This window comes from Artibeus jamaicensis, unplaced genomic scaffold (assembly GCF_021234435.1).
Source record: "Artibeus jamaicensis isolate MK-2021 breed Jamaican fruit bat unplaced genomic scaffold, CSHL_Jam_final contig_475, whole genome shotgun sequence".
NCBI lineage: Eukaryota > Metazoa > Chordata > Mammalia > Chiroptera > Phyllostomidae > Artibeus > Artibeus jamaicensis.
Window position 1 is genome coordinate 2322329 of NW_026521852.1, and position 14120 is coordinate 2336448.

Consider the following 14120-nt stretch of genomic DNA (forward strand, 5'->3'; position numbering starts at 1 on the left):
AGTCACCATTATCCTATGTCCAATGCCTCTTGTATCTTGTATATTCTTCAATAAATGTCTCCATTTTTCATATTATATGGCTGGATACCTTCTGGACAGACCTTGTATATCTTGATTAAAGCACTGAATTGTCCCCAGTAATCAAGTCACAAATCCAACTCTAGGCCCATCAAGTAACTATACCTCCCCTTGATTTTTCTAACTGTGAGACACCTCTTCCTATAGTGATCAGAGACATCTAACCAAGTTTAATTTCAACTGCTCTCCAGGCCAGCTGCCAATCTGCCACCCCTGGGGCCACCCTCTGGAAGTGTGCAGCAGTCACACAGACATGGCAAGCCCTGAGACTGGGGAGCATGTCCTTCGGAGAATACAACAGGTTTTGTATAATACTTATACAAGTGTGCCTGCTTAATAGGGAAACAAATGTCATTTTCAATAGGTACAATGTTATCATCTTCAATAACTTCAATGAGCAAGAATCATGAACCACGAAAACTGGGAGGACCTTGTAAATTTTCTGATTTAACCCCTAATTTCCTAGATGAAAACACCAAGGCATAGACAGGTCAAGCAGGTGTGTACCAGGAAGATATTTAAAACACTGTATTAACTTCTTTACGCATCAAGCTAATAGGAAATGAAAACAATCAGCCAAATGTATATAGCATTTTATAGTTTCAAAGGACTTTGAAATATACTCTTTCATTTGAGATTCACAACAGTGTTAAGTCAGCCTGGGCTCATACTCCGTCTTTACCACTTACTAGCCGTGTGTTTTGGAGTGAATTATTTAACCTTCCTGTGCCTCCCCTGTAAAATGGGCATTACAGTAGTAGCTACCTCACAGGGCTACTGGGAGATTCACAAGTTATATATAAAGTACTTAAAGCAGAGCTTAGACTTAAGGAATGCCTAGTAAATACTACCGATCATTATCATCCTTATTAACCAGGACTAAGAATTGTCCCCATTTTACAGATGAGGTGAGTTATAACTGCCCTCTCTCGCCAAATCACAACTGTAAATGGCAAAGCCAAATTAAAAACCAAGCTTTCTGCCTCCAAATCCAACACTCTCTCCTTGGGAACCATTCTATCTGTGTAGAACCCTGCAGTTCAATTTGGAGCAAAAATATTGCTCCAAAATAGGTACCTCAGTCAAGAACCCACCCTAACAAGCATCTTACTCATCTGACAAGACCTAGGCAAATATCCAACCAACAATAAGTACATACATACAACATGGGGCAAAAGTAGGTTTACAGTTGTTTGTATGGAAAATAATACAATAATTAATGAGTAACGATACAGGAATAAAGTCTGTTTCCAGTACTCACAACTATGAACCTACTCCTGTGCCACTCTGTATGTACACACACACACACACACACACACACACACACACACACACACACACACATACAAGAAAAAGACTAGTGGGAAAAGGGAACAGATCTCTAAGGGGTTTAAGTGTTTGAAGAAATACTTGCTAACTACACAGAAACAGGATGTATTTCTTAAAGCTCATGGCATGGCATGTCGTGGCCAGCTCATGCTTGAGTCCCTCTGTTTTCTGTGCTTTGTCTTCCTGTGTAGCCTGGGCCACCCAGCCATCCACGCCTGTCACCCAGGGAGAAGCACTCCAACCCTGCCCACCATGCTATCTATGATTTGAAAAGCAGAATCTGGGTTCAGACAGCAAAAACAAGGTCCCAGTTTTCACAATGGCACTCAGGTCCCCTGTCCACCAATCGGTGCATTCGTAAAAGAAAAGTTTTTTCCTTAAAAAAAAAAAAAGACTGCCTTCCACCTAACACACTCTCTATGGGCATCCTAAAATACCCACAGAGGTGTACTTCCTAGCTATTTTCCCTTCCTAACAAATATATATATCGAGTTCAGAACACTCACACACAATGTTGAAATGAAGTCAAGGCTACTTAATACCAAATGACTTGAAAAACAAGGAGGAAGAGTTTTCCTGTTTGTCCCTCTGAACATTTCCTCCCATTTACCATAGAGCATGCAGCTGCCTCTGATGAGGCCGGCGCTTTCTCCAAACCCATGCTGACGACAGTTCCTTTTCCAGTTCCACTCTGTTTTAACTGCTGGACAAAAAAAGACTTAAAGCACTCTCAACTTTTAGACTTCAAATAGCTATTTAAAATGATAAATAAATCCAGGACAAATGTGAAATGTGTTTTTCAATTTTAGGAAACCTTACTTTTGTTTTAACTCTTTGGAATTTCAGAGTTAATTTTTTCTTGGTTTTCAAGGAGAGAGACATCATTGAAGGAATTTGATCAACTCGATTGTAGCTTTAGGGGATTCTAAAGAGGCAGTGGGAGAGTAAATGAGGAAAAACACCTCCCACTGGGGAGCCTCCACATGCTGTATAGTTTGTACCTGTCCTCGTGCAGACACTATTCACAATGTTTGATCCACTTTAAATTCCACATTAAATTAACATAAGGAGAAGGCTTCACTGGAGTAGGGAGGAAATGCAGAAGCAAGGAATCAAGGCACTGTCACATCCAACCTCAGCTCAGAAAGCATTTATACTCAATTTATAAGCATTTTACTACTTACTCTGTCAGAAGCTGGACACATGGAAATGACAGATCTGTCTCCAAGATGCTCAGTAAGTTGTAAACAAAGAGATGTAAATGAAAAGATTACAATGTAATGTGGTAAGTACAATAATATAAGTAAGAGCAAGGACACTGCTCAGGAGATTCTGCTGGTGCATGTATTAACCTTGTGCAGAAAGCAAGGGGAGATACTGAGGAATCCTGTACAGGGTCGCTGTGTGGAGAGCAGGGATAGGCAGAGAAGACTTCATGGAGATGGGTGGTAGCACCTAAGCCGGACTCTAAAGGATGCATAAGTGTTTTCTGGGCTCAAGGAAAAGAACCCATCGCAAAGGGAGGACGCAGCACGAAAAAGCATGAAATATGAAACAACAAAATATGGTAAGGAACTAGAGGCAGTACCATACTTTATGGTATTATAAACTGTGAGCAGGATAAGTAGTAAGTAATGGGTATAAAGTCTTTTGTGCTATGATCCTAAAGTAAATTTGTTTCTTTCAAAAAAAAATCATTTTGGGGCTTTGTGCAAGATATATTATTAAGATCAAATTAAGAAACTATTTCTAAACAATATTATTTGTAGTAGCACAGATCATTCATTTATGCATTTGTCATTACAACCAATATATATTTACTAAGAGCCACTGATTAGGCTGCAATGCTGTTGTAGAAACGTCTCCTATCTGAAGAAACTCCCATAATAAGAGCTACTTACTTACTATTTAATATTTGCCCTACATTGAACTAGCATTTTATGTGTTTGCAATAAACCAGCAAGGTAGGTCTTATTCACGTCCCAGAAAATGAAGCACAGAAGATGAGTGACTTGAACCAGGCCACAGAGAAAGAAGGTGATGTTGACAAGATTCCAACTGAGGGCTGGTTTCAAAGTTACGTTCTCTGCATTGCATTACACAACCTCAAAACATTCCTACCAGAAGTGCAATTGAAGAGAGAAGACTGACAGACAAACGTTTAAATTATAAGGCAGTACAAGATCAATGCTATAGTGCTATGTGAGTGAACTAGAGAGAAGGGTCATTTCTGGTCATGACCAAGGAAGGCATCTAAAAAAAGTTGGTTTTACTGGAAGGGTGGGATTTCAGTTAGGCAAAGATGTGGGGCTGGAAGGGAGAATGGGGTATTCCACGACTAACTCTTAGAGTTCAGACTCTGATGACAGCCGTTCTAATTCTTGTACCATTATTCACCAGCTGCAGCCCAGGGGCAAGTCACTGAACCACCTATACCTCACTTTATTCATCAGAAAAATGATGTAATAGCAGTAATTCCTCCTGGAGTTGGTATAGGGATTAGGAATTAATCTACTGCATGTAGAGTATTTAGTATAATGCCCAGTACACAGTTCGCCCCACGCAGTAAAATGTTAGCTAATATACTACAACAAATGAATTGAAAGAATGGCAAATAGTTCAGATAGGCCTTCAATACTATTAAAGTAAAATGAGAAATATGGTTAAAATAATAAAATTGAGGCCAAGATTGAGAACCAAGTTAATGTCCACCCAGGAGGTTGGTCTCTGTTCAGCAGGTAATATGGAATCAATCATTAGAGGAAAGAAGCATATTCATAACATTCTCAGATCTCCCCTGGGAGCCCCCAGCCCCTCCCCTTGGCATCTGGCTCACTTACAACTCCTTCAGAAGAGGCATGAGACCCTAGGGACTGGTTCAAGGCAGGTCTATGGGAAAACAGATACTGTCAACTCCTGGCATGTCTGAGACTTTCCTTCTTTCTCCAGTTATACTATGCCCTCCGTCCTAAACACACAGTAATGACTACAACATAATTATGAACCCAGCTTCCCTGGGAGACTATCTTTATTCACAAAAGTTAAGTAAATTTTCCAGGAACCAACACGGGTAGCTTGAATCACTATTTATTACTTTTCAAAATTTGGTAATATCTACCATTTACTTGTTTTTAAGCTAAAGTCACTTCTATAATGTGGTTATTATGTTAAAATTAACACACTATAATGAAGAAAATTTTGATTGTTATGTTTTCATGAGTGTTTAACATGTCAAAATTCATCAAATATATTCCATAAATATGAGCTGTTTATTGTCAAACATTAATAAAGCTTTAAAAAATACAGTAAAATATTAGTATTCATGAAATTGTTAAAAAGTATGAAATTGTTATTAACATATAGTGCTCATATTATGAAAATAAATACATATTTATAAAATAAAATATGAATGCATATATTAAATCTTAGCTCTAAAAATTTATGACAAGTGATTAAAGATGTATATGCAGGCTAGTAAAACTTTGAGGTAAAGGACATTTTTTAAAAATAGGGATACACCCATGTTCATAGCAGCATTATTTACAATTGCCAAAAGGAGGAAGCAACCCAGGTGTCCATGTACAATTGAAAGAAAAAATCAAATGTATTCTATACATGCAACGGTCTTAAAAAAGAAAGGAAATTCTGATAAATGCTACATGAATAAACCTTGAAAACGTTATAGTAAGTGAAATCAGCCCATCACAGAAAGACAAATACTGGACGGTTCCACTTATATGAGGCACCTACAGCAAATAGAGCCTGAGGGGCTGGGGGTGGTGGCGGGACGGTTATTGTTGCATGGGTACAGAGTTTCAACTTCGCCAAATGAAAAGAGTTCTCTGGAGAGATGGTAGTAACGGCTGGAAAACAGTGCGAATGTACTAAACGCCACTGAATGTAAGAACGATTAAGATGCTAAATTTTATGTGGTTTATTTTATCAATACAATTATAGAGAGAGACATGAAAGCACCTACACATTATTGTAAAAATCAATAAAGGTGTCATTTTTGTCATTTGAAAAAAACCTTTTTAAGTGCTCTCATTATTTATATTTGAAACAAACAACTTCTGAAGTAACTTTCTCAGATTCCCCAAAAGGCCAATTCAATAGCTGACACCAGATTAAAACTGTTCACTTGAATTTTATTAGTAGAAGTCTACATACTGACTGTTTCCTTACAACATGACATTATACTTTCCTAATGAAGCCCTCAGAGGTCTAGAGTATAAGGTAAGCATTTCCCCATGAAGAAAACCTGTCTCTGAACAGGTGCCTTACAGGTGCCACTGCCAGCCCACATGTATCTGGAGTGAACAGTGGGAGTTTATGAGTCAAGGGCTGGGCACCTGCTGATTATAAAGGGTGTGGACTCTACATATCAGGGCCAGGTCAGATTCTGCAAACTTCAAACTTCAACTTCAGAGCAGAGAAATGATCAGGCTTGTCCAGGCTTTCCTCCTCTGTGGTGTTTGTCAATGCGGCTGGCCATAACTAACAACCTGATGGACTTCTCCAAAGGAAATTTCAGTTCCATTTTCCAAGAGAATACCTAAAACTGGAAAAGCTAAGGACTCCTCAAAACACCGTTTCTAATCGTTGCTGCTTTGTACAGCACTCAGCATCCCCAGCTCCTGGCCTACCTCTTTCCTCCAGGGTCCTTCAACTCTGAGATACAAAATACCTGAATTTTTCTAAGAGCTTCATTTTCTTCCAGGAGTTCACCTGACCGCAGAGTTCTATCTTCCCTGAGCAAAGGAAGACGAGCCTTCAATCATCTCACAGGAAAATAATAGCATCTGCTTGGGGATTCCAATGAGATATTTTACTGCAGCTTTTCACAAACTGATTATGTTTAAAGCTCCCTTGGGGAGTGGGGGCTAGGAGGAAAAAAGCTTTGGAGAAGACCTTTGTTGGCATTAGAAAAGAATTGCTCAGACCTCCCAAGGGAGCAAGTTGTTTAAACACCAGCAATCCACACTCCCAAATGCATGTGCACAAACAATATGTCTAGAGTTTTAAATTTCATCCCCTGCTCTGACCGGTCCTGAAAGGGTTAAACTGTTCCAGGCAAAGGCCTGAGGCTTTTCTATCAAAATGCTCCAGATGGAAATTACAAAATTTCACTCCTCAACTCTGGTGCACACACACTATTCTTCTTAGACATTAAAAAAAAAAAAAAAAGACAAGACCCCTAATGTTCTGCAAAAAGAGAATTTGACTGCTCAGCACACAGGGCCGTTCTGTTTCAGATGATTCCTCCTGGAATACTTGCATAAACTGTCAATCTCAAGCTTTCCTGGGGACTGTAAAAACTCAAGGCATGGAAAGGGTAAAGGAAAAGGGGACTTGAATAGACAGGACAATAGCTGGGACTGTATGCAGTGACATGAACCCATCTAAATATCACCCAGATTATCGCCTCTGGTAACCACGCACCTTACCATCTTCCACTGTTCCCACTGCAAAAGAAGTGAACAGGGTAGAGGTCAAAAGTCCTTAGGTTATGACCATGAATCTGACCGGGGTTGTCAGGAATTTCCAGAGATTAATGTATACGAAAGAGCTTTGTAAATGGAAAAGAGCCATGTATAAGCACTAAGAATATTATTACTGTCAAGTCAGACATTGAGAAGCATGAACTTTCAAAGGAATCTGAACACCCACAAACCAGAAACAATGGTGGTTTTTAAGAAGGCAGCTACAAAGCAAGCAAAGCCCCTCATAAAACCACATGGGGTAGGGTTCGGTCTGCAGCCTCAAAAGTCCTTCAGGGCACATGCAAGCAGGTGATTTAAAGGGAGGAAAAAACCGCGGGACAGACAGAAACCCACACAGTCCATTTAGAGTCCACTTGATTCAAACCACCTGACCGAATAGCAGGACCCGGCACTGTGGTCAGATACACAAAAAAACATCAGCCAGTGATTAGATGGTTTACCTGTTCATTTTACAGGTCTACAGCAGTGATTTTCAGCCAGTGTGCTGGAAGAATCTTTAAAACCTAAATCAATACCTGACTATTTAGTCAGGGTCACTGACCTCTTTTCCCTTAGTCAAATAAAAAAATGACAAGAGCCAATACAACAGTAGCTGTCCAATGTGAATGAATCAAAATTATACCTATTCTTTTTGTCAGATCAGCAAAAAGTATATATTTTTTTTGTATGCCACAAAATTTTAGTACGTAGTTTATGTGTGCCATGGAATGAAAAAGGTTGAAAAATCTCTGGTCTAGAGGGTTTAAGTGACTAGCCCAAGATACATTCACCACTATTGGAGAAATTTACTAGAACTCATGTTTCATTCCTAGATTTGTCTCCTATCATTTAACAGCTAGCACTTTGGGAATGAACAGGCAACACAACCTTACAGGTCGGCAAGAGGAAAGGTTAGCTAACAGAGAAGCAGACTGTGCTATAATTGAGCGCTTAGAAGTGCCAGATTCTGTGCTACATAATTTTTATGTACTATCTCATTGAACCCTAACAACTATCTTAGCAAAAGCACCTTATTTCCCAGGTTAGGAAACTGAGACTCAAACAAGTCCTACAACTGGCCAAAGGTTGAAAGGCAAGCAAGTGGCAGAACTGACATTTAAACCTGGATCCCTCTGACTCAAAATAACTTGTGCTCTTAACCACCAGACCAAAATGGCAATTTTCTTTGTTATCTCAGCGTCTGTAAGAGAAGCAAGACTGGCAACACTATGTGTCCCAGGTAACACATAAAAAAGTGAAAGTCATCATTCTGACAAGGGCTTCCAGCTAATGGGGGAGCAAAGCTAACCCAACCCAAGTCCTTTGTCTCATAGGTCTGTGCTCTTCTGCAGAGACCAGGGCTTGAAAATGTCAGCTCCAAGTGGGAGAGGACTTTGTCCTTTTGACTGCTGCACCACCACTCTATAGCTGATGAATAAAGCAATGAAGTCAATCTGCTATATGACCTTGGGGGAGGGGAGGCTTCTTACCTCCCCTAAGCCTGTTTCTTCATGCAGCAAATACAAAATGAGAATTATGTTGATATGAGAATTAAATGAGACAATTCTTTTTTTTTTCTTAAGATTTTATTTATTTATTTTTAGAGAGAAGGGAAGGGAGGGAGAAAGAGAAGGAGAAACACCAGTGTGTGGTTGCCTCTCATGTTGTCCCCCACTGGCGACCTGGCCTGCAACCCAGGCATGTGCCCTGACTGGGAATTGAACCAACAACCCTTTGCTTCACAGGCCTGTGCTCAATCCACTGAGCTACACCAGCCAGGGCTAAATAAAATAATTCTTATAAAGCACTTGGGGCAAGATGGAACATAAGAAACACCCAAAATGTAATCTTTTATTATCATATTACTACTATTATTTGCTGACAAATTTTAGCTTTCTAATGAATTTTTCCCTCTACTGTGGTCAGATGATGTTTCATAATAAACATAAATAGAATAGAATAGAATAGAATAGAATAGAATAGAATAGAGAAGAGAATTGGGAGTCGGTAACCTGCTTCTAGTTTTGGATCTACCACCGCCTAGCTGCATGACCTTGAACAAGGCTCTTAATTTTTCTGTACTCTCCTCAGCTATAAAATGAGGGTCTAAACCATTCAGTTTCATAAGCATTTACTGGGCACCCTCTCTGAGTAAGACATCATACCTGACCACTTATACAATCTATGAACAGTATCAATGGGAAAATATCAGAGCAGAGCAAAGCAAAACAGCCCGGTGCTGTGGCAAGGTGAAAGAGAAATCCCAAGTAGCCAACTACCTCAATGAGCAGTGTTTGTAAATACACAAAGTGTTTAATTTTGAGACACTTATGAAAAATCCTTCACCATTAAGGAATCAGCAGATATAGTTCTATTAATACCTATCAGCCCCTGAACCTTCCAAACAATGAACATGTAAAATTATTTTGCACTTAGTTAAATGGTGTGCTACTGGAGAGAAATGTGGAAAAGTCAAAGTTATTCACACTCCCTATGGCAACAATTAAGAATAGGATGTGTTAAAGAAGAAAAAGAAGAATGTCATTATCTGGTTAAAACTGCAACAGGGGGTGGAGGAGCTTCCAGGAGCAGAATGTAGTGCATCTGGACAGGACATGAAGGTAGTGGCCTATTGTTTACAAAAACAGGCCTGGCTTATGAACAGTGACAAGAGGCCAAGACCTCAATTATAACTCACAACCACGCCTCTCCCAAGCCCAGTTCAACTGAAGGTATCAATCAGTCAACTTCCCCATCTTCTGTAAGAAACCCACTGCTATTTGCAGTCAAGTGGATCAAAGGTCCCCCCAACATCTCCAGCACTGACCAAGCTGATGACATTAAAAAGATCCCACAGGCACAATAGGTACTTCAAACTACCTTCCAACCTTCTAAGAGATAAGACAGTTGTCCATTTCAAACTCTAACTCTGCCCCTACTCCAGACAATCATTAGAGGGGAAACATGGCCCTTCCCAAGTCGTCTATGATAGGAAAAGGTCTCCTAGCATTGGTGCAGGGAAAGGAGGGGCCCCTCCTTCTGTACTCTGAAACAAAGGAAAACCCAGAGCTCCAACCATGTGGTGTAACAGTCAAGGCCACCCACCTCTCCCACTGCCCAGCTGAGGAGGTCTCAATGGGATAGAGCCACATGGCTCTTCCCAGTCATTGGCCTTGCGCAAACACATGCTGGGGCTCTTAAACAGGCAGGAACCCCTTCTATTAGAACTGGTGGTTTTAAAAAAGGCTATCTGGAAGGAGGCTTTGATTCACATGTCAAGTCAGGCAGTCCACTGGATGTGAAGACAGGTCCTTTAGTTTCTCCGTCTCTAAATTTATGCTTTACCCTTCACATTTTTGCAAAGGTAAATGGGTCGTTAAAAGCATGTATTCTGGATCAGAGGATGACCATGCATGCAGAAGGGTTAAACAATAATGTCTTCCCATCCTCCAGGATCAGCTTTAGGTGAGGGCGGAGACAGGGTGTGAGAGACCTTATCCTCCCTGTTCCCTAATCCCCAGCTGAATGCAGGGCAACCAGAGACCAGGCTGGCACAAGGTTCACCTAAAGTAGCTACAGAGTTTGAGTCGAATGCCACAACAAATGTCTTGTCTGGATATACTGTGCATCAGAAAAAAACCATCTCTCCCAGGGCTCTCCAAAAGGTACACATTCTCAAGGTTACCTTTTTCTGTGTGGACTCTTCAACCTCGGAATAAATTCCCTAACACCTGTCAGATTTCAGTAGTCCTTCAAGGAACCTGACCCAGACAACCAGAGGCAAACTGCCGCTGTCCTCTCACCAAGAACCTCCAGCCCCTCCCCCCACCCTATCCAGCTTGGGGGAAAGGGCTGACAAAATAATAGCCAGCCCTACAGGAACAAACCCTAAAGCTAACTCAGAAAATCCCTTTCCTGAGCCTGTAGCCCCTGGCATTGCCTGTCCCTCGGATGCTCAGATCCACCTATGAAACCACCTCTGAGGTCAGCCTGCCCCACCTGCTCCACCCAAAGAAATGAATCTCCTGAAAATCAGGGTGGAAATACATGCCTCAATGGTCCAAAAAGCCTATGCATAATGCTGTTTTTCCCAGCCCTTACCTTTGACCTGAGTATCGTACTCTGCTATGATCTCCTTATCCTTTTTGAATTTGGCTGGAGACGTCATGTTTTCCTTCTTTCTTCCAAATTCGAATTGTTAATTGATAGATCCACGGGAAAAATCCAACCACTGAAATCAATACCTCCAAGACCGCTTCTCCCCAGGGCAGAAGGGGCCCCCCCGCAGTGGTCTCCAGCGCTCCAAGGAGCGCGGGCTGCGGGCTGGGCAGGCAGCTACGGCGGGCACATGCAGACGGTGGGTGCTGGGGCCGGGCGCGGCAGCTGGTTCCTGTGCTAGAGCCGGAGCAGCAGGCTCAGCATTAGCCGGGAGAACTGCAGGGCCCGGAGGCTGGCCTGGGGTCTGACATCAACGACACAGGCTGGGAGTGCAAGTCCTTCTGCACAACATGGTGTGGAGGGTGTGGGGGTGTGGGGGTGTGGACGCGCCCAGCTGTGTCCTCGGGAGGGAGTGGGTGCCTATCAGGGTGCCGGGGGAGGATTGGGCGTGCTTCGCGGTTTTTTGTTGCACAGGCTCGAAGATGCCGCAAATCAAATCTCAAACGGGAGCCACAGCAGCACGGACTGGATCGGAAGTCGTTTGCTCCGGTTCACTTGCCTGTAAATGCAGGGAAAAGGGGAGGGGGCGATCAGCCGTGGCCCAGATCCTAATCGCTGCAGGGGTGGGGTAGGGTACGATGTTCCTACCCTGGCCACAGCCCATTCATCTCCGAGAAACGCCACCCAGCCAGGAAAGGTCAGCGCTGCGACGTGGGGGAAGCTCCCTCTGGATTTTGTTTTAAGGCTGAAAGACAACACTTTGGAGCAGCCGCCCGCTCTGGCTTCGGGTGGGGACTGCGGCGGGAACGCGGGGCTCCGGGTGGGGACTGCGGCACCTCGGAGGGCCTCTCAAGCCCGTCAGCGCTGGGCAGCGGCCAGCCATAGGGTGCCCTCACTGGCCAGGCTCGGACTCGGCCCCTGACCCCCGGCAGGGCAACTCCCAGGACATCAAAGGGGATCAAAGCCGGGGAGGGACAAACCACCCGGGCACAACTTTTCTTCCCCTCCTGCCCCTCCTCCCAGTTGTTTTGTTTTTGGTTACTAGCTTCTCTTGGCAGCAAAATGTTGGGGGGGGGGGGGGCAGGGGGATCTGCAGGAAAAAGCCTGCTCGGCACGGGACACGACCAAGAAAACAATGTGGTCAGGAAAAGCAGGAAACGGGTTAGAGGCGAGGGTCAGAGTCGGGAAAACCGGGAAGCGGGAGGAGGAAGGCAACCGTCGCCTGCTCCAAGCCAGGGATGAGAGTGACTCTAAATGCTATTCCCAAAATTTTTTGTCACCCAGAGATCCCAGATACCGCACCCAATCCGGGGTGTGGGGGCGGGGGGGGGGGTCGTTGAGAGTCGCAGTCCCGGCTCCTCACACCAGGAGGTGCCGGAGGAGATCCCGCCCCTACTCTGGCCCTGGAGGCGGGAGGAAAGCCGGCGGGAGAGCACAGCCCGGCGCCTCGCTCCCCGGCGTGCCGCAGCTGCCACATTCACTCCTTGGCCGCCCCTTTCCCTCTCTGTGCCGGGAGGAGGAGGCTCTTGCCGGTGTCTCCCACTGCCCACTCCCGGAAAAAGGGCCGCACGGAGACTGAAAAAAGGAGCAGAGACGGCGAGGTGTTCTGAGCAGGCAGGAAGCAGGAACGGGAGGAGAGGTGGGGTCCTGAGGCTACACGGGAACCGGGGGTAGCTAGAGCTGCCGAAGACGCTTTAAGACGGGGACAGCGCAAAGGGACGATTACCTTAAAGGTGGAGGGGGCGTTAAGAAACTATCGCGACCTTACATGGAGCCCAGGGATGTTAGCAACTTTGGGGACCCATATTATGCGTCTGGGAACCGGAGTGCGAAGAGGAGCCATTCCGGGCGGGCCAGGGGCCGGGACCCCGGACGAGCCCCGGAAGCAGTGCGGAACACCCATCCTGGGTCCGCAGCTGTAACCCAGCTGTCTGCCAGGACTTGGGAGACTGCGTTAAAGGGCAGCCCGTGGTTTCGGGTGATGCCAACGACGGATGCCCCAAGTTGGACCACGGCTGCCCGAGTACAGAGGACTTGGGGAGGGGGCCGGGTGCGGGCTGCGCGGCGGAGTGTGAGCCAAGGCAGAGCCCCAAGCTGTGAGATGTAGGGCGGAGAGAGACGCAGTCCTGACAACTATTACGGGCTGTACCCGGAGTTTTGCAGAGGGTCTCAAGGGAAGCGGTCTGAAGGATTCCGAGGGAGGGGATCTGAGGGATTCCAGGCTTCACCGAAAAAGCGATGCAGCAAGCAGCATCCGCGCCCTCTCCTTTCCGCCCCAGCCCAGGTTTGTTCGGTCAAGGCTGCAGCTCCGCGGGAAGAAAGAAGGAGAGAGAGAAGGAGCCTTTACCTGGCTCTGATGCGACGGGTCCCAGGCCCCCGGCTCCGCTTTCCACTTAGAGTTCTCTTCCCCACCACCCGCTCCTACGCAGATTGGTCCCCTAGTCCCCTCAGGAGCCTCCGCCAACTCCGCCGGACCCCGCCGGGAAGCGGAGCCCACCCCCTTGCCAATCACCGCCCGCATGCTATCGACCGATGGGGCCTATAGCCAATAGGAACAGCGGATCCCGAGAGTCCTGGAACGAGGAGGTGGGACTGGCTAAACTTCGAGGCTTGACTAGCACTACAGAGGCGCAGTCTCGGAGTAAGCTCCTCCCCCAATGGCCAAACCCTAAAGTAGAATGAATGGGCGGGATTAAGTTGGAACCAACAACCAAACATAAATTCTTGAGAAAAGGTACGACCAATTGGACACGGGTGAGAGGAGGGGCGTTGCGGAGAATTTTGGCCAATAGAGAGTAGAGACCAGTGTGGACTGTAGAACGTCTTCCAATAAGAAGCGCGAAGGGCGTCTTGCCTCTGTCACGGTGGAAGGCCCGCCCAAACCTCACCAAATAGACCAATGAGATTGGCAACAGAGCCGGGTTAGGCCAACCAAAAAGTCGAACTGATCTCGGCACCGTTACTGGGGCGGAGCGTACGGTCTCCTCACCACTAAGATCTCATCAGGGCTCCCGAGCCTTCCAATGTGGGACGTGGGCGAATTCTAGCTCTCCCAATCGGTGCGCGGCGCTG

At 45.1% G+C, this 14120-nt stretch overlaps 1 protein-coding gene across 9 annotated transcripts in view; it reads right to left on the bottom strand.

Moving 5' to 3' along the window:
• The window catches only part of SRGAP2 (SLIT-ROBO Rho GTPase activating protein 2), a 252003-nt gene extending 238333 nt beyond the window's left edge, over positions 1-13670 (bottom strand). For 4 of the 9 annotated variants that reach the window (XM_037155443.2, XM_037155441.2, XM_037155445.2 and 1 more), the window contains exons 1-2: positions 13396-13669; positions 10992-11607 (exon numbers count right to left, since the gene is read on the bottom strand). In XM_037155443.2, coding sequence (XP_037011338.1) covers positions 10992-11058 — 67 coding nt within the window. In that variant the 5' untranslated portion in view covers positions 11059-11607; positions 13396-13669. Of the gene's footprint in view, positions 1-10991; positions 11608-11696; positions 11899-13395 lie in introns of those variants that run through there. The other 5 variants (XM_037155440.2, XM_037155438.2, XM_037155446.2 and 2 more) reach the window with 3 other exon arrangements.
• Between the last annotated feature and the right edge of the window lie 450 nt (positions 13671-14120).